Source organism: Cetorhinus maximus, chromosome 16, assembly GCF_964194155.1.
Source record: "Cetorhinus maximus chromosome 16, sCetMax3.hap1.1, whole genome shotgun sequence".
NCBI classification, from domain to species: domain Eukaryota; kingdom Metazoa; phylum Chordata; class Chondrichthyes; order Lamniformes; family Cetorhinidae; genus Cetorhinus; species Cetorhinus maximus.
The window spans coordinates 71,614,868-71,636,429 of record NC_135894.1 but is presented as its reverse complement, the minus strand read 5'-3'; the positions used below and the strand labels follow the sequence as shown (position 1 = coordinate 71,636,429).

Sequence of the window (21,562 nt, the reverse complement as noted above, 5' to 3'; positions counted from 1 at the left end):
GTAGATTGCTACCCAACTTCTGCTGGTGCCAGTGTTTATATTTGCAAGTACTGTTGACTCCAGTGGAGCCTGGGAAAACCTCATTGCTTGAGTCTCCGTGCTGTCAGAGGCAGCAGGCCTCATTTACATTACAGTTACAGCAATGTAGAGAAGCTGATGCTGCCATCAATGACGGTACTATAACATAAAGGGCATCAGAGTAAACTTCTTAAATAAAAGCAAAATGCTGGAAATCTAGAACAAAAACAAAATTACCTGGAAAAACTCAGCAGGTCTGACAGCATCTGAGGAGAGGAACACAGTTGACGTTTCGAGTCCGTATGACCCTCTTAGGAAAAAAAAACAAACTTCTTTGTTTTCTAAACTAAGGTGACTCTGGAGATAGTTATGGTTCCCATATGTATAGTTTAAGAGTAAAGGATATTTCTGCAGATGTAAGTATGAAACGAGGAAAACTAGATAACACACAGCAAAAGTGAGAGAATGCAGAGGTGTCTTTTTGCTATCCCGGTAAAATAACAGATAATGTGTTGATTTCAAACTAAGATGTCACAAAGTATGTGAAACAAGTAAGTTGTATTCATGCATAGCAATGTAATCAGGTGGGACCAAACTAGCAGTTTTCTATGCATGGTCCTACTTTAAAAGTGGCACTTAAAATATACATTGCTCTCAGGCAAATGGAACTGGTGTTTTTAATACATATTCTGTAAAGTATAGAAAAAATGTCATTACTACCTTATTTCCTTTAGTGGGTTTCATGTTTGTGGGCCGTGTAATATTTTCCTCTGGAGACCATCAGTTTCACCTGTTGGGATATATTACAGTGGTGTGCGCCTACACTCAGTTCATAGCACCCTCGCCTTTGAATCAGAAGGTTGTGGGTTCATGTCCCACTCCCGGAAAACCAAGAACTGTGAATGTACTCGAAAGAGTTACATGCGATCTGTTGATAACTCGAAAGAGTTATACTCACTCTATATATTCATTCCTTTTCACTGCACTTAAAATCTGGCTCCATTAAGCAAATGCATTTATATGCTTTCCTTTATTTTCAGCCCAAGTACAACAATACTGTGTAGTGTATTGCATGACATTCTGAGCTGAATTTTATGAGGGATGTCAGGACACTGACGCAGGGTAAAAAGTAGGCCCTGAGCCCACAATTGCCTACAGTGGGATCGATTTGGCAAATTTACTATAGATGACTTGCTAATTGATTACCTGTGACCCCACCATCCAATTAAGAATGGAGGGCGGGCTGCTGATACTGCTGGCCCAATCACAGGGCTGTCAACTTTGAAGCCTCTTTAGCGCCACCGGGAAAGGTGGGTGATGCTGAGGTACGTAGGAGATCTCAGGCCTATAGCAGGTCACTAAAAAATATTAAATATTCATGGGGCTAAGAGCCACAGGTAAAGCTGCGCTGAGGAGATCGTTAGGACGGTGGTTGCTACTTACCCTGCCATGGCCCCTTCTTTCTTCCATTAAATCATCTCTCATGGGCTATCATGGGGGGCACCTTGCTGTCCATAATTTCCAGTGCTGATCGCACTATAAAATGATGTCTAGTTTGGTCTTTAATTTTGTAGATCCTTGCAGCGGGCAGCCTTTCCACACCTGATCCCACTGTTAGAAAATGCCCTGATGGTGGGACTGCGTTGGGGAGCTGATCCGATCCGGATCCCAGCAATCTCACTGGCCTTCCCACTGCCCAAGGAATGATAAAATTCTGACCTCTATTTCAGCAATTAAGCGTTGGAGACCCTTGCATCATATTTCAGGCTCAGTGTGACGGCGTGAGCCAAAAATGCTCATTTTTCAATTAATTCATCCTATATAATGAAACTTGTATCAATTAAAAGAGGATACAACAATATTTGATAGGCCATCTATGTCACTGAACTGAATAATAAATCAAGCAGTGTACATACTTCCAGAGTCACAAGGCAGCACTTTGTGAGGTGGTTTTGTTCCTACGTCTGGAGACACTGGCCTACCAGCAGCAAAGCCCAGGGCTGCATTTCATTCTGCTTGTAGTTAGGCTGAGCTCTTAGTTTCCCTGTGCATGCCAGAAATGTGATGTTGACATTGCTGAATTGTTGATGGCAGTTTCCTGTTCTTAATGAAAGCCCATAATCAGAAGAAAAGAGTTGTAAAAAAATATAAGAGACTTGGCTAGAGAACAAAAATGCAAAGATTAGGAATAAAAGGAAATTTCTTGGACTCGAGAGATGTGGTGCTCCACAGCGGCTTGTACTATGGGGAGGGGTTTCATGGGAGGTGTTGGGTGCCCCTTATTTATCACGTACATGAATTACCTGGATTTGTGAACTGAAATTTGGTCGTGATACCAAAATAGGAAATGGTAGTGAGGATTGTGAAAGACTGCAGGGGGACGTATTGAACCGGGTTGGTGATGTGTAAGCCTGAAAGATGAGATTGGGCTGCGAAATTGACTGGCACAGCAGAAAATGCCTCATAGGTCCTTTGACAGCACTGTGTATCATTCAGTTAATGAGGAAAGTTTGAGACTTGAAATTGCTGCTGTTTGGAGATGTTGCCTGTAGCCCAGGTGTGAAAAGGTGTTTTTATACTGGGGCCGGATGAGATGCATCCAAGGATATTGAAGGAAGTGTGAGAAAATTGCAGGGGCACTGGCCATAAGCTTTCAGTTTTCCCTAGACTCAGGGGAGGTGCCAGAGGACTGGAGAATTGCAAACATTACATCCTTGTTCAAAATAAGTTGTAAGGATAAGCTCAGCAATTACAGAACAGTCAGTTGAACCTCAGGTTGTAGGGAAGCTTCTAGAAACAATTATTCAGGATAGAATTAATAGCCGCGTGGAAAAATGTGGGTTGATTAGGAAGAACATGGATTTCTTAAGGGAAAATCATGTTTAACTAACTTGCTGGAGTTTTTTGAAGAGGTAACAGAGAGGGCTGATGAGGGTAATGCTGTTGATGTGTATGTGGACTTCCAAAAGGCATTCAATACAGTGCCGCACAACAGACTTGTGAGAAAAGTTATAGCTAATGGAATAAAAGGGACAGTAGCAACGTGGATATAAAATTGGCTGAGTAATAGGAAACAGCAGGTTATGGTTAATGGATATTTTTTGGGCTGGAGGAAGGTTTGTACTGGAGTTCCCCAGTAGTCGGTATTGGGACCCTTGCTTTTCCTGATGCATATAAATGATCTAGATCTTGGTGTGTAGGAGACAATTTCAAAGTTTGCGAATGATACAAAACTTGGAAGCATTGTAAACTGTGAGGAGGACAGTGTAGAACTTCAAAAGGACATAGACAACTTGGTGGAGTGGGTAGATAGGTGGCAGATGAAGTTCAATGCAGAGAGGTGTGAGGGTGATGCATTTTGGTGGGAAGAACATGGAGCGACAATATAAAATAAGGGATACAACTCTAAAGGGTGTGCAGGAGCAGAAAGACCTGTGTGTATATGTCATTAAAGGTGGGTCAAGATGACACGCTTGTTGATGGGCATACAGAACAAAGTTCATCCTCTGTGCTAGGTAATTCCACAAAGCTCCTGTGCACTATTGATAATTGACTGACTCGTCAGGCTGACTCACTAAAGGGAACCACAAGAACTGGGATTCTTTTCACTTGGCTGCAGATAACCCTGTATGTAAAAGTCCAAATGTGTAGGGTGGTTCTTGCTGAACAGAATTGGTAAGCTAGGCAGCGATCTGATCTGGTAAGTTGCATGTCTTAGCCAGGTTAATGAGAGCAATATTCCTGCACAAACTTTGCAGCTCTCAACTGTAGCTCTGTAAACTTACATATGAGCTCCCTGGATTTAGTGAAATGGAGTTCCCCTTTGAAGTGAGAAAGTGCATTTCATATTGGCCAGACTGGAACTTTAATGATTGGTGTAGATTTCTTATTAACTTGAATTGGAGATTTTTAAATGTGTTGATGGGTTTATACATATGCTGGACATTTGCTTGCTTAAAATACAGAGTGTAATAAAAAGACAAAGCAGCCAATTTGGGCACAACCGAGTCCCACAAAATAAGATGAATGATGAACTAATCTGTGTTCCTATATGGAAATTTATTAAAATCCATTTGGAATATCCTACAGTCCTAACAGAAGAGGTAACTGGTGGTGGTGGATAATTCTACAAGTTCAGACATATTCATGTGTGAAAACTTTCCTAATTGCTGAGAATGTTATGGTGACATGGAATCAGGGCGATTATTTAGCACTTCTGTCATTGTGTTGTGAATTTGTTCACTGGCATCATTTCACTGAGTTATCATTTAAATATTATTAGAATTCTTTCCTGAAACGATTAAGGGATTGCAATCCTGCATAGGGCAGCTCACAGAATCACAGAATTGTTATGGTGTAGAGGGAGGCCATTCGGCCCATTGCGTCTGCACGGCTCTCTGAGCATTTTAACTTAGTGCCAATTTACTGCTTTTTTCTCCGTAACTCTGCACATTGTTTCTATTTCGATAATCATCCAATGTCCTCTTGAATGCCTTAATTGAACCTGCCTCCACCACACTTCCAGGCAGTGCAATCCAAACCCTAACTACTCACTGTGTGAAAAAGTTTCCTCTCACCTCGCGTTTGCTTCTTTTGCAAAACACTTTAAAACTGTGCCCTCTGGTTCTTGATCCATTTACGAGAAGAACAGTTTCTCCCTATCTACTCTCTCCAGGCCCCTTATTATTTTGAAAACTTCTATCAAGTCTCTTCTCAGCCTTCTCCTCTCTAAAGAAAACAGTCCCAACTTCTCTAATCTCACCTCATAACTGAAGTGTCTCATCCCTGGAACTATTCTCATAAACCCCTTCTGCACTCTCTCAAATGCGTTCACATCCTTCCTATAGTGTAGCGCCCAGAACTGTACACAATACTCCAGCAGAGGTCTAACCAGTGTCTTATATAAGTTCATCATAACCTCCCTGCTCTTGTACTCTATGCTCTTATTAATGAAGCCTAGAATACTGTATACTTTAGAAACAGCTCTCTCTACCTGTCCTGCCACATTTAATGACTTATGTACATATACGCCCAGGTCTCTCTGCTCCTGCACACCTTTTAGAATAATATCCTTTATTTTATACTGTTTCTCCATGTTCTTTGTGCCAAAGTGTATCACCTCACACTTCCCCACATTGGACTTCATCTGCCACCTATTTGCCCATTCCACCAATGTGTCAATGTCCTTTTGAAGTTCTACACTGTCCTCCTCACAGTTTACAATTCCCCCAAGCTTTGTGTCGTCCGCAAACTTTGAAATTGTCTGCTGCATACCAAGATCTAGATCGCTTATATATATTTGTAGATATATATATATTTATATATATCAGGAAAAGCAAGGGTCCCAATTCCGACCCCTGGGGAACTTCACTACAAACCTTCTTCCAGTCCGAAAAACATCCATTAACCATTACTCTCTGTTTCCTATCACTCAGCCAATTTTGTATCCACATTGCTGCTGCCCATTTTGTTCCATGACCTATAACTTTCCTCACAAGTCTGTTGTGTGGCACTGTATCGAACGCCTTTTGGAAGTCCATATACACCACATCAACGGCCTTGCCCTCATCAACTATCTCTGTTACCTCTTTAAAAAAAACTCCAGCAAATTTGTTAGACACGATTCACCTTTAACAAATCCATGCTGACTCTTTCGAATCAATCCACGTTTTTCCATATGACTATTAATTCTAGCCCGAATAATTGTTTCTAGAAGTTTCCCCACCATCCAAGTTAAACTGACTGCTCTGCAATTGCAGGGCAGATCTTTACAACCCTTTTTGAACAAGCGCGTAATGTTTGCAATTCCCCAGTCCTCCGGCACCTCCCCCGAATCTAGGGAACATTGAAAGATTATTGCCAGTGTCTCTGCAATTTCCACTCTTACTCCCTTCAGTATTCTTGGATGTATCTCATCCAGTCCCAGTGCTTTATCAACTTTTAAATATCAACAGCTTATCCAATATCTCCTCCTTATCAATTTTAAACCCTTCTAGTGATTGAGTTTCTTCCTCTGTCACCATGGCCTGGGCAGCATCTACCTCGGAGGTAAAGATAGATGCAAAGTATTTGTTTAAACCTCAGCCATGCTTCTTGTCTCTGGAGTAAATCCCCTTTTTGGCCCCTACTCCTCCTTTTACCACCCTTTTACTATTGATGTGTTTATAAAATACTTTGGGATTTCCTTTTATGTTAGCTGCCAGCCTTTTTTTCATCCCTCTTTGCTTCTCATATTTGCTTTTTCGCATCCCTTCTGAACCTTCTGTATTCAGCTTGGTTCTGACACCTGTTGTAAGCACACTTTTTCTTCTTTAACTTAGTTTCTATCTCCTTTGTCATCCATGGAGCTCTGGATTTGTTTGTCCTACTCTTCCCTTTTGAGGGAACATACCTTGACTGTGCCCAAGCCATCTCCGCTTTGAAGGTAGCCCATGGTTCAGTACTGTTTTTCCTGCCAACCTTTGGGCCCAGCTCCGTTCTTGCCCCATTGAAGTCCGCTCTCTGCCAGTTGATTTATTCTTACTCTGGATTGACCAATATCTTTTTCCACCGTAATCCTAAACCTTATGATACAAAGATCACTGCCCCCTAAATGTTCCCGTACTGTCACTTGATTTACTTGGCTCACCTCATTCCCAAGAACCAGGTCTAGCAGTGCCTCCTTTCTTGTTGGCCTGTTGTGCCCTTGTTGACACATACTGCTGTGGGAAATTCTCCTGAACACAATCTAGGAACGCTTATCCCTCACTGCCCCTTACACTACCACTATCCCAGTCTATATACGGGTAATTGAAGTCCCCCATTATAAATACCCTACGATGTAAGTTCCTTGCAGATTTGCTCCTCTATATCCTTCCCACTGGCTGGTGGTCTATATATTACGCTGAGCAACGTAATTCCACCCATTCCTTAGCTCTCACCAAATCGATTCTGTCCTTGAATCCTCTGACACATCCTCTTTCTCCAGTACTGCAATACTCTCCTTAACCAAAAAAGCCACCCCTCCTCCATTTTTCCCTTTCCTATCTTTTCTGAACACTTTGTAACCAGGAATATTTAGCACCCGAATCTGCCCTTCCTTGAGCCAGGTCTCCGTTATCGCCACAACATCATAATCCCACAAGGCAATCTGTGCCTGTAACTCCCCAATTTTATTAACTATACTCCGTGCATTCATATACATGCAGTATAACCCTGATTTAGAATTCATTACTTGCTCCCTTACTCCAACTCCGACTCTCTGTTTTAGTGCTATCTGCCTCTCCCAGCATTCCGTGCACCCTGGTATTACTTTCTAATATTCCCTCCTGGTTCCCACACACCTGCTGAGTTAGTTTAAACCCTCCCCAACAGCATTAGCAAAAAGACCCGCAAGGAACTCAGTCCCGGCTCTGTTCAGATGCAACCCGTCCTGCTTGCACAGGTGCCATCTCCCCCAGAGCCAGTCCCAGTGTCCCAGGAATCTAAAGCCCTCCCTCCTGCACCATCTTTCCAGCCATGCATTCATCTGTCTTATCTTCCTATTTCTGTACTCACTTGCACGTGGCACTGGGAGTAATCCAGAGATTACTACTTTAGATGTCCTGCTTGCTAATTTTCTACCTAGCTCCCTAAATTCCGATTACAGGACCACACCCCCTTCCTACCTATGTTATCAATACCAATGTGGACCACGACCTCTGGCTGTTCGTTCTCCCCCACAAGGATGTCCTGCACCCGGTCTGTGACATCCTTGACCCTAGCACCAGGGGGGCAACAAACCATCCTGGAGTCACGTTGACGGCCGCAGAAACGCCTGTCTGCTCCCCTAACTAAAGAATCCCCCATCAGTACTGTCCTTCTGCTCTTCTTCCTCCTCTGCTGTACAGCTGAGCCACCCATGGTGCCACGGGCTTGGCTCTTGCTGCACTCCAAGGATCCATTGCCCTCACCGATATCCAGAATGGAAAACCGGTTAATGAGACTCCTGCACTACCTGCCTGTTTCTCATGGGACTGCCTGGCGGACACCCAGTCCCTATCTGCCAGCTTGCCCCTAACTTGCAGTGTGACACCTCTCTGAACGTGCTATCCACGTAGCTCTCTGCCTCATGGATGCACCTCAGTGACTCCAGCCGCTGCTCAAGCTCTGAAACATGGAGCTCAAGCCTGTGCAGCTGGTGACACTTCCAGCACATGGGCTCGTCTGGGTCACAAGAAGTGTCCACGACTCCCCACATTCCACAGGATGGGCATTCCGCTTGGCTGAGCTGTCCTGCCATGCCTCAACCTTCAACTTTTAAATCACTTAAACTTTTAAATCCTACTTTATAAACCTTACCAAAAAGTACAGTTCCTCCTTTATTCTAAACCTTAGGAATAGAATAAACCTTAAACACTTAACTAGATACTCACCAAACAGCTAGCTTCTTCTCCAACCAATCAAATTGCTTCTTTCCAGTGATGTCACAATTTGTTTCTTTTCACTCTCCTTTTGAACTCAGCGTGGGCTGGTTCTGAGCAGCTGACAGGTCGGCCTCTCTGGCTGCTCTCCCCGAAGGTGAGTGATGTAGGCTGCGCTCCCCAGGCTGCATTGATCCTCACCCCACTCCGTGTATCTCCCACAGGTCCGCCTCTCCAACTGCTCTTCCCGAAGGTGAGTGATGAGTTAGACTGTGTTTTGTCTGTTTTGTACTGGGCTCAATTGTTAAGTTTCAAAACAAAATGCACAGCAGGGCACTTAACAACAACATTTAGACCGAAGAGTGAAGATTCAAAGCTTACACTCAAAATGTTAACTATTCTCTTTCAGATGCTGATTTATTTGTTGTGTATTTCCTGCATTTTAATTTTTTCAGGCTTCGTTTTTTTTATGTTTTACATGAGCAGTAAGCATTTACAAGTAATTGTCAGAAAACTGAGCTAGTGAAGTTGACACTGATGAATAAAAGCAGATTGAGTTCCGCACTTCTATATATTTCTTATATAATCAACAGTCTAAAAAGAAAACTGTTAAGCCTGATGAATGGAAAATAATTCTGTCTTTGTCCAAGTCTTGGAGTATCCTTATGTGATTTGCATCCTTGTTAACAACTTCAGATCAGTTTCCTTTTGGATACCAGATGCAGTTGCAGATTTTCCAAAATATCGTATTTTACTATTTTTTCCCCCATTTTTCTTAATGCCTTTATTGAAAAAAAATGTGCATGTGTGAATCTGCCATGTTGTTGCTCATTTAGCTCAAAGGCATGTTCCAGACACGCATGTTCTGTTATTTAGGTGAATTATTTATTAAAGGCCAGTACTGGGAATGAAATTTATAAATATTATAAAATTATGGTAACTAAAGGAGAGTAGAGGGAATATGTTCTACTGAAATTTATTTCCTTCTAAGATGGGTAGAACTAGGCAGTTAATGATATAAAGATTGGGCAATATATTTCTAAAAAGGCAGCAGTGGAAATGAAATTTATATTGCTAAATATACTTTTTTAAACATCTGGCATTGGCTATTTATTTGATTTATTTATTTATTTGAGGTGGCAGTTCAATTTATGAAAAGGATGCAATAGGAACATATTTTAGAAGGATTTGCTTCTGGGGAAAAAGACGAGCTTTGAGGGACATACCACTTTTTAAACTTAAGAACATAAGAAATAGGAACAGGAGTAAACCATAAGGCCTGTCTAGCTTGGCCCCACTATTCAGCCTAAACGCCACTTTCCTGTCACATCTCTTGATTCCCTGTGGGACCAAAAATCAGCCTGTCTCAGCCTGGAACATCGAGAACCCTGTGGGGTAAGAGAATTCCAAAGATTCCCAACACTGAGTGAAGAAATTTCTCCTCATCTCCGTACTGATCGGCCCCTTATCTGAGACTGTGCCCTTGTGCTCCAGCTTCCTCAGGCAAGGAAGCAACCTCTAAGGTCTGGATTTTCTCAAGAGTCGGGCTGACTCCGAAGGTCTTTAACAATGGCAGGTGGGACCCTGATGCGGTAGTCCTGCCCTCATTTCTGGGAGATCCCAATGTTGCTGGTGGGGTAAGGGGATGGGACATGAATCACACAGGAGGGCAACCCAAATTCAGCAGGGACATTTGAAATTGGTGTCGAGTTCAAACAGACCACATTGTCACTTTTCCAAGGGCTTTAGCCCGCAGTGTGGGAGTCACAATTTTACAAGGAGGCATAAACATTCTTGAAGGCAGATAAGGTCTGTTTAAATGTCATGATCTGAAAGGATTTAAATCTTCAGCCCCTTAAAAATGAAAAAAAAACAAGCTGCAGCTTTTGGTTAGAGAGAAAAAGAACAAATATCCAGTGCTGGAGTGCATTGATTGACTGGCCATCTGGTGTAGCTTAGAAAAAAAATTAGCTGTTGGTTCCTGAAGTTTCAATAGACCTCATTGTTAACATTTCCCAAGAGTGGTTATTATAACTGAGCCCATTTTGAATATTTTGCTGAGTTTCAAAAGCTCCAAAACCACCCATCTCAGAAGGGAGCTGAGTTCACATTTCGATTGACAACTTTAAAAGCCTGTCTTTGCTTGTTTTTACAACAGAAATACCACTTGAGGGGATTTAAATTTTGTGAAAGCGTTTCATGAATGAGAGTTTTCTTTCAATATCAAATGTGTATAACTGAGAACTCTCTTGGCTGATGAGAAGTTTAATTGTTTTGTCTCCACATGGCTTCTGAGGCCTTCCCATAGTGAATGCTAGGTGAGTGGCCATGGAGAGTCATGGAGCTGGTATGGGGGTGGGTGGGGGGTGTATAGGGATATGATAATTAGGTGGGAGGTGAGGACTAGAGGGCCCAAGAGCCTTTTATACAAATGGGCCAAAGTCTCAGAGAACTGAGGTGGGCCTTCTAACAAGCCTGCTTCTGTGGCCGCCTCTGAACTGCCTCCGGGGACAGTGGGCCCAACTCCATCCCACCTTTGCCTCTCCGGAACGAAAATATGCAGGGCAGAGGCCCTTTGAAAGGAGACAAGTCTGCCAAATAGGGAAATTTCCCAATTTAAGTTCCCGCCTCGATGGTGAAAATCCAGCCCTAAGTCTCTGTCAGGTCCCTTCAGAATCTTGTTTGTTTCAATGAGATCACCTCTCGTTCTTCTAAACTCCAGAGGGTATAGGCCCAATTTACTCAGTTTCTTCTCATAGGACAGGAACCTCATCCCAGGGACCAATTTGGTAAAGAATCGATCTCTCAGCTCCAATGCAAGTATATCCTTCCTTAGATCTAGAGACCAAAACTGCACACCACTCCAGTGTGGTCTGACCATAGCCCTATACAACTGTAACAAGACTTCCTTATTATTTTACTCTAATCCCATTGCAATAAAAATTAGGCCATTTGCCTTCCTAATTGCTTGCTGTACCTGCATGTTAACTTGCTGTGTTCCTTGTATGATTATACCCAATTCCCCCTGAACATCAACATCTCCAAGTTTCATGGCTTTAAACAAATTTTGCTTTTCCATTCTTACTATCAAAGTGAATGACTTCATATTTCCTGACATTATACTTCATCTGCCACCTTGTTGCCCACTCACTTAACCTGTATATATTGCTTACAGATTCTGTGTCCTCACAGCTTATGTTCCCACCCAGCTTTGTGTCATCAGCAAATTTAGATCTGCCTCTTCATCTAAGTCATTAATGTGGGTTGTAAATAGCTGAGACCCCAGCATTAATCCTTGCAACACTCCACCAGTTAGAGCTTGCCAACTTGAAAATGCCCGATTTAATCCCACTCTTTACTTCCTGTCTGTTAACCAGTGCTCTATCCATGCTAATATATTACCCCAACTCCACGAGCCCTTGTCTTGCCTTTTGTGTGGCATCTTATCGAATGCCTTTTGGAAATCCAAGCATACTACATCTACAGGTTCTATTTTATCTACCCTACTAGTTACATCCTCAGAAGACTCTAATAAATTTGTCAAACAGGACTTCACTTTCTTAAAACCATGGGGAGAATTTTCCCCCCGTTGGGGGGGGTGTCTGCGCCGCCATTTTATGTGGGCGGGCCAATTAAGGCCCACCCAACATGATGTGCGCCTGGAAGCGCTGAGCGCTCAATTGGGAGGAGGTTGGGAGGGGTGGCGGGGGGGAGGGGATTCCCTGAATCGGGGCCTGTGCTCTTTCACGCGTGCAAGCGAAAGAACGCAGAAATCTCCTCGAGGCACAGAGCTGCTTCAGGGAGATTAGTTTAAGTCCCCAAAATTTTAATAAAGAAAAGAAAAAATTTTAAGACATGTCCCTCCTTTTAATATACTTGTAAAAGCTTCTACAATATGTTTTTATTTTCCTGGCTAGTTAACGCTCTTATATTACTTTTTAAATTTACTTTTGGTGGCTCCTTGTTGGTTTCTAAGACACTCTTAGTCCTCAGGCTTGCCACTAACCTTTACAACACCCTGAGCCTCTTTTAATCTAATACTAAAGTTCCTTAAGTAAACAATGGATGGATCTTTTTCTCAGTTTTTGTTTTTTTAACAGGATGTACATTTGTTGAACATTTTGAATTGTTTCATTAAATGTTTCCCACTGTTTATTTATCGCCATACCTTTTAGCCTATTTATACAATCAACCTTGTCTATACCCCTTGGGAAAAGGAAAGCTTTACTGTAGTGAAGGGTTATTTACAATAGCTTTGAAATGCAACAAGTTCTTGTCATCATAAATATTTTAACAAATAGCTTATTACACGCTGCACGGGTAACCGTTTCACATTTAACAATTACACATATCGTAGTTAAGAAGTTATAAGGGCTTAAACAAAACAAAAGTAAGTAAATATAACAAGTAGGATTAGCAGAATTTAAGCATAATAGAATTGTCATAACTCAGATCCTGCCTTTTCTCCTGTTCCCCTTCAATAGGTAAACTAGGAACAATTCCCACAGTAAGAATTCTGTTTACTAAGTCACTTCATAAATTAAATTTTTACAAGGGAACAGGTTCATAAATCCCATGAATACACTCTATTAATACTTTTTTTTCATCAAACCACCTGGAAGACAAATCTCATCAGCCATCATCAATGACTGAACTGCCCCAGCATCTCTCAAAATATTAATTTATTTGTTTTGTTGGAGACAAAATCCAGTAACCTCCAGTAACCTGACTCACTTCATCAGTATCCAGGGAAGAATCCCCTTGACTACCCTGAGCCATATCCACTGCGCTAGTAGGTTTTGAAGAAACACACTGCAGTTGTACTATTGCTATTGTTTTATCACCTGTTCCCCTTACTCGCAGTCTCCCGAAGACTCCTTAGGCATTCCTATACTGCCACTGATTTAACTTTCAGCTTCCAACAATTTCATTTCACATGCCATGTCTTATGGAAATGAAAACATACCGGTTTCTTTACATCATTTTTATTCTCTATATCATTTTTATTGACTGGAACAGCTTCTGCCTTCTCCGTAAATCCAGAATCTTTTCTTTTCCTCCAGTTTCCCTGTGGGTTTAGTAATGGAGATCTGTTGTCCCCTCGCTGCTATTGGGATGCTGTTTCAAAATTCTTCCATTATTATTACCTCTCTCAGATTCTCAAAACTTTCTTCTAACTTCATTGATTGAAACCACCTGTCAAGCAGCATTTCTTTCATCCTGGCAAATTCTATAAATGTTTGATTCCTTTTTTTCAAAATCTAAAATTTTAATTGATACGCATTGGGGCCAATCTCATAAGCGTGAAGGTCCCCAGTATTAACTGTCTCATAATTTGAGGATCATTCTCCTGAAAGGCCAAAACACTCTGCAAAATAAGAGTCCATAGCCGGAATTTTCCAGCCCCACCCCCATGATGGGGCCGGCAAGCCACTGAAATCTCTGTTCGCATCGGCGGGACCGGAACATCCAGCCAGCATGAGGGGCTGGAAAATTCCGGCCACTGTCACTTTGTAGCCACTATTTCAAACAAGATAAAATATCTCTCAACTCCGTCCTCAGTGAATTTAGGCACTTGGTGAAGATTTTTTGTTAACTCAGAGCTTGGAGTGGGACTCAACTCATCCAACCTGTTAGTCTCTCTCTTTCACCCCCTAACCTAAGCATTTCTTTAGTCATACTGCCTGATTTCTTTCTCTCTTTGAAACGCTTTCCTTATCTCTTTCCTCCCTTGCTGACTTCTCTCTCTGGAGTTCAAGATCAATCTTTCATGTTTCTCTTTTTCTATTTCAAGCTGCTTCATCTGCAGCTGAATTGTAGGCAACTCAAGCTGTATTCTACCTGGGTCAGGCTTTTCTTCTTCCAATCCCAAATGTTGTGCTATTACCTCAATTATGTCTGCTTTTTTAGCCTCTGCTTTTAACTCTGGTATTAGCAGAAAGGTTGAAGTTATTAATCTAACTTTGGTTAATTGTTGCAAAACACTCAGGGATAAATCTTCCCTCTCCAGAAAAGTCGTAGCAAGTGACAAAAGCCATTTTGATTTTCAATAAGTATACTAAAATTTTGTTAGCCTTGACCCCCCCAAGTCCTAGCACACACATACAACTGTGGATTCAAATTCCGTGAAGGGCCCCCAAGCTTGTTATGATCTCGGTGGAGAACAGTAACTTTTTTTTAAGTAAACAGAATTGAAATCCCAGTTATTTACTAAGAGAATTAAGCCATAAGATTCCACAGTTTAAAACAAAATAATTTTTGCTATACAAGAGTCAACAAAGCAAACACTAAATACCATATATCCTATACTCTAATATCAGAATTAACATGAGTTAAACATGAACGAACATCCAAATTGTGGTCAAATATAACCTATAAACTGCACCTTAAATGGCAAACACTACAACTAAGACAGATCTTAAGAAATTGACTCAGCAGTCCACTCATATTTTAGTGGTCATAGTGAGTCACAAAGTACTTCAAACTCTATCCTCCTTACAAGGAATTTCAGCTCCTATCCTTCTAGGAGCTGATAGCATGCAACAACCTGAGTTCCACAGGCACGGTCTTCACCTCAAATGGCACACTTTGCAGAACCTGCTCAAGTCTTTCTGGTTGGCGTAGAGCCACTACTGTTATCTTCAACTAACAGAAGCAGCTACAGCAACTTGTTATCTTTGTCTATTCTCTGGATCGAGCCTCCTCTTCCTGAGTCTTCCTCAATTTGTCAGTTCTGCTCCAGTGGACTCAACAACTGCAAGTGCACAGCTTGGACTGATCTGTGTCCTTTTATATCTTTCAAAAAGGTTTCAGTTTTGATTTCCCAACTTCAGCTTGCTCCTGATTTCCTTAATGACTGGGAAGTTTAGTTTTATTTCCAGGTTTACCTTTTCCTGCTTTCTTTACAGTTTAATTTTCAGTTCAGCTTCTGTTTTGAGGTACAATCTGCCTCAAAATGATACAAATTAAATTTAAAAATATAGATACCCTTATGGTCTATATGAAGATTAAGTCCACCACAATTATTGCATTGCCTTTGCTACAAGCTCTATTAATTCTTGCTTAATGCCCTCTCCATTGGTATAACTACTTATTGGGGTCCTATAAATTGCTCCCACCAGCATTTTCTGATCTTTGTTATTCCCAAACTCCACCTATACTGATTCTACTTCCTGACCTTGCATATTGGCCCAAATCTTCCATTATGGTGCGAAGCCTCTGACTCAACTTACACCATTGATATACCTCAGGACCCTGAGGAAGCCACCATGTGCACACATCCATGGTACTTGTGCGGGAAATTTAAAGTTTCAATTGCCATTTTACCCTGCCCGGACTGCTGCATGATTCCAAAGACAATGGGATCAGATGGCCAGAACCACAGAGACTTAGGCTGTTTACACAATTCTTACCATGGTTTTTGCACAGTTTTTCATAGCAGGTATAAAACCCAGTGAAACTCTAGTGACCCAAGTAACTCAGCTGGCGGGTCAAAGCACTCCAGAAGCCTTAGCAATGTTCAGCCCCTGTCCTGCAAATGTTTACCCCTACCCAACAAAGTTAACTCTGCCCTTCCTGGCAATGTTTATCTCCAACCTTCCCCCTCCTGCACCCCAGACAGTGCTCACCCCCACCCGCACCCTGGATAGTGCTCACCCCCTCCTGCACCCCAGACAGTGCTCACCCTCTCCCGCCCTCAGACAGTGCTCACCCTCTCCCGCACCCTGGACAGTGCTCACCCCCTCTCGCACCCTGGACAGTGCTCACCCCCTCCTGCACCCCAGACAGTGCTCACCCTCTCCCGCCCTCAGACAGTGCTCACCCTCTCCCGCACCCTGGACAGTGCTCACCCTCTCCCGCACCCTGGACAGTGCTCACCCTCTCCCGCACCCCGGACAGTGCTCACCCCCTCCTGCACCCCAGACCGTGCTCACCCTCTCCCGCACCCTGGACAGTGCTCACCCTTTCCCGCACCATGGACAGTGCTCCCCTCTCCCGCACCCCGGACAGTGCTCACCCTCTCCCGCACCCTGGATAGTGCTCACCCCATCCTGCACCCCAGACAGTGCTCACCCTCTCCCGCACCCCGGACAGTGCTCACCCCCTCCTGCACCCCAGACAGTGCTCACCCTCTCCCGCACCCTGAACAGTGCTCACCCTCTCCCGCACCATGGACAGTGCTCCCCTCTCCCGCACCCCGGACAGTGCTCACCCTCTCCCGCACCCTGGATAGTGCTCACCCCATCCTGCACCCCAGACAGTGCTCACCCTCTCCCGCACCCTGGATAGTGCTCACCCCCTCCTGCACCCCAGACAGTGCTCACCCTCTCCCGCACCCTGGACAGTGCTGACCCTCTCCCGCACCCTGGACAGTGCTGACCCTCTCTCGCACCCTGGACAGTTCTCACCCTCTCCCGCACCCTGGAAAGTGCTCACCCTCTCCCGCACCAAACAGTGCTCACCCTCTCCCGCACCCTGGACAGTGCTGACCCTCTCTCGCACCCTGGACAGTGCTGACCCTCTCCCCCACCCTGGACAGTGCTCACCCTCTCCCGCACCAAACAGTGCTCACCCTCTCCCGCTCCCTGGACAGTGCTCACCCTCTCCCGCACCAAACAGTGCTGACCCTCTCCCGCACCCTGGACAGTGCTGACCCTCTCCCGCACCCTGGACAGTGCTGACCCTCTCCCGCACCCTGGACAGTGCTCACCCTCTCCCGCACCCTAGACAGTGCTCACCCTCTTCCGCACCCTAGACAGTGCTCACCCTCTCCCGCACCCTAGACAGTGCTCACCCTCTCCCGCACCCTGGACAGTGCTCACCCTCTCCTGCACCCTGGACAGTGCTCACCCTCTCCCGCACCCTGGACAGTGCTCACCCTCTCCCGCACCCTGGACAGTGCTCACCCTCTCCCGCACCCTGGACAGTGCTCACCCTCTCCCGCACCCTGGACAGTGCTGACCCTCTCCCGCACCCCGGGCAGTGCTCACCCTCTCCCACACCCTGGGCAGTGCTCACCCTCTCCTGCACCCTGGGCAGTGCTCACCCTCTCCCACCATCCCCCCCCACTCCCTGACAGACCTTCCAGTATCCCTGGCTGCTGTCTGGCTGATGTGGATAGAGTCAGCATTGTCAGAACGGACGTACAGGTTGAGCATTTGCATGTTTTCGTGGGTTGAGGGGGTTAACACTGTCAGGTATGAGATGGGGGAGGCGAGAGAGGGGCTTGAACATTTATGAGGGTGAGGGAGGGGATGAACATCGTCAAGGGGGGCTTAGCACTGTCAGTAGGGTGAGGCTGTGCAGTTTGAGGTTGTCAGCTCCATTTAAAACAATGTAAGTCAATGAACTAAAGACGGACTTTAAGGGGCGTGTCTGAAGTTCATGATAAGAAAAGGGGGCACGGCTGCGCTGGGATTACGCCCGACAGTTTGCTTCCCGACTGTGATCATCCCTGTATCCCTGCTGAGACCAGCATCGGAAGGTGCAAAGGCTGTAGCGTAAAATGGTAAGTGGGCAGATTAAATTGGAATCGGTGTCGGACGTTCCCTCTTCGACACTGACTGGAAGATCTGAGACATTGATTTTGAAATGTAGGAGTAGTCAGGAACTTCAGTGAGCGAGAGCAGAATTATTATTTTCAGCAATGTATGCAATAATGCAATGCAGAGATTTATTTATGGCGGTCAGGATCATTGTGCAAGAAAAAAAGGTCAAACAACTCTGCACTTGAGAACAAATGCCGTAAGGGCACAAAACAAGAATTTATTTATCATCTGTTTTTATAGCAGGGCCAGAGTTTTCTTGTGGGAAAACATGATGACACAGAGATAAGCTAAAATATTGTCTTGATGGCACCAAAAAAAAATTGTACTATTTGCCTAATCACCTTGTTGATTCCACCACCCCCACCCCCTCGCCCCCCACACTTTAGCTAATTTTAGTTTGCCTTTTTTTGAGTAGGGATATTGTAGGGGTGTGTGGGGGATACAGTGATGCAATAATACTCCATGGGTGTCATGAGGCACAGTGAGTTTGTGATCAGTTGGAGAAGAGTTGGTTGGTAGAGGGCATGATAATTTGGGAGAGGTGGAACTTGTTTCTTCAACTTTGACTCACCTCATTTCTGAATTGAATATGTTCACGTGACACAGTGAATTATCAGAATATGTCTCCCAAAGCAACCATTTAAGTGGATTTTTTATTTTTGCCCCTCTCCACGCCATCTGTTTCCACTCTCCAATTTTCATCGTAGGCAACTGATAGTAGCCCACTTGATACCTTGCCTGATTGATCATTAATGTGTGAGTTCGGACAGTAAACACCGGCGGACTGTTGGATCGTGGCTACAAGTGACCTGCATATTTCAGCATCCAAACAATTCCAAAAGGACACTGGTTAGAGATCAGAAACTTTTTTTTTCACAGCCTGGAGATGGTAAAGTGAATCGTCGTACCTTCATGAGTGACCCGCGTTAGCAGCTAATTCCCTGCAATCTGCTTTAACGTTCGATTGATTCTCTCTTGGCACTTGGAAGCCACTGTCTGTATTGTGAATCTAACTACAAGTGGCTTAAGTACATAAGAATGCAAGAATAGCAGGTTCATTCAAGTTGATTTTTTCAAACAGACAGCTTGCATTGTTACAAACTATCAAGCTTCAGGGGTAATAGGAGCTCTGTACCACAAAAATGATTATCAGGATCATACAGCTCATTGGAAATCAAATCCCTCAGACACTGTATCCCTGTTTGCTATGCTTTTTGTGTTTGCTGCTGTTTGTTGGTTATTGAGGATTTATAATGTCATAGATAATTGCACCCATCAACATGACATAATTGATTCTATAGACTAGAATGTAACCTAGTTGTAGGACTGTGCTTACCATTTAAACATCTGTAGTAAAAAGCCCAGCTCAAATCCTCTGGAGTGCATATGCTAAATTACTGCAAATTGCACTCTAAACTATGCTTTCTGAAACTTGTGCAGAGGTTTATCATGATTTGGGAATGTTCCTGCTCTTAAGGTAGTTTGTTGTGACAGCAAGCCTATTGTGGATTAAAATGGTATTGGATTATTTCTGTTAATAATTCTTCGTGTTACTTTTTCTTAGTACAAGGATGCTTTTCTGAAGGCCAACCCTGGTTACAAGTGGTGTCCAACAACAAACAAGCCATTGAAGAGTCCATCACCTAGTGTCACAACAAGGAAGAAGCTGTGGACATTTCCAACAGAACCTGCAAAGGAGTTTCCCATCACCAAAAGAGTGGTAAAGGCTGAGGAAATGCCACAAATCAACTTTGCCATGGCAGGTACTTAATCCCATGATGATTTAAAAGGAATCATCATATTTTACAATATGAGCAACAAGGACACCTTTGTTTTGACAAAACAATTCCTTTAAAAATTATTTTTTTTCCAGTTCTTTGTTTCTCTCCCCTTCCTCCTCATGCCCTATGCCTTGGGACCTGATGGGTGACTTGCTCCCAGAATTTTTCCAATGGCACTTTGTAATTAGGAACTGACTCTGCCCCATTCGACTCCACCCTTTAATTTACTGAGCTGAATGGCACCATACCACACTACACCATGGATTTATTTATCTGTTATCTATGTAATGTTTAAAAACAAGGTTGGAGAAATGGCCCACGTCACACCTGATTCCTGAGTGGAGAGTGTTTGTGGGATGAATTTCCGTCAGCCGTGCCCAGATTCTCCTACCGGAAGTACAGTATTGGAAGTCCAGAGTGGTTGCCTGAAACAGGCATGATGCGCTTTAAATACACTAAGTGGGGGGTCTAACGTCCCATGTAGCACCCCTTGACCCCAAATACGATCAAAACCTGGTACATGCTCTTCTTTCTTTTTCTAGCTTTATTGTAACCTACCTTTGGTGTCCAGTCTTGAGAAAATGAGGCCCAAGGCTCAATTCAGAGTAAGCCTTGGGCCAACGTATACAGCGGCACATTCCAGTTTTGCAGCCCACTTTGCCAGTTTTAAATGAGAACCCAGTTTCTTATCCTGAATGCCAACACTCCAGATATCACATATTGTGACAAATGCAGAACTATTTTAAAATCAGGACACCCCATTCCAGGACATTCATTTCTCTACAGTTCCTTACCATTTGCGAGTTAAACTTTCAGGGCAGGATTTCCCCGTCAGCGAGCGGGGGGGCGGAACCCCCGACGTCACCGCGCCCCATTTAAATTTTCAGGTAGGCGGGGGCTCAGCAAAATCAGCTATGCGCCTGCCGACCTGTCAATGGCCAATTGAGGCCATTGACAGAGTAATTAAACTAATTAGTGGACCTGCCCGTCCAACCTTAAGGTTGGCGGGCAGGCCAGGAACCCCAGCAGGAACTAGAAAAAGTATGAAACCTCATCCACGGGTGGGATGAGGTTTCATGTAGCTTTTAAAATTTTTAATAAAGTTTCTGTAAAAATTATGGATACGTCCCAACTCATGTGACAGTGTCACATGAGGGGACATGTTAGGGAAATTTTATTTTTCTATTTTTAGCTTTTTTACATTTTGAGCCGATCTCCCTGAGGCTGCACTTAGCCTCAGGGAGATGAGTGCGCTCTTTTGTGCACATGCGCAAAAGAGCGCACTCTCGATATTGGGATTCCCCCCCGCCCGCACAGGAAGCACATAGCGCTTCCGTGCGAACATCACGCTAGGCGGGCCTTAATTGGCCTGCACACGTAAAATGGCGCCGCGCCCCCGATCGGGGATGCCGATCAGAAGCGTGCCTGTGCGCACCCGCAATTCAACTTCCCCCTCAACGGGGGGAAAATCCTGGCCACAGTCAACGCTGAGAATGATTTTACTTAAAATTCCAAACCTTTTATAAGCTAAGAAAGAATTTCACTCAGAACTGTAATTGGCTCAAGCTTTAATTTCAAACATTTAGTGCAATTACGCTTTGTAGCCTTAAAGGGACATACATCAGCATTTTATAAAAACCATAATAAATTCTGCATTCAGTTAAAGGTAATTAAAGCTGTTTTTTTCTTCTCACCTCTTCCCCCGCCCATAAACCTTTTTAGGGTTGCTGGGGGCAACAAAAATTGATTGTCAAATTATTTATGAAAATGTCTCTTTCTTACTGCGAATCAGGTTCAATGATGTGTTTGTAATTGATTTCTCAGTAAGGGAAGA

General features: G+C 43.8%; 1 protein-coding gene across 8 annotated transcripts in view; it reads left to right on the top strand.

Moving 5' to 3' along the window:
* Positions 1 to 21,562, top strand: part of bbx (BBX high mobility group box domain containing) — a 206,377-nt gene that overhangs the window by 145,644 nt on the left and 39,171 nt on the right. For all 8 annotated transcript variants that reach the window (XM_078560039.1, XM_078560038.1, XM_078560034.1 and 5 more), the window contains one exon: positions 19,512 to 19,710. In XM_078560039.1, coding sequence (XP_078416165.1) covers positions 19,512 to 19,710 — 199 coding nt within the window. The remainder of the gene's footprint in view (positions 1 to 19,511; positions 19,711 to 21,562) is intronic.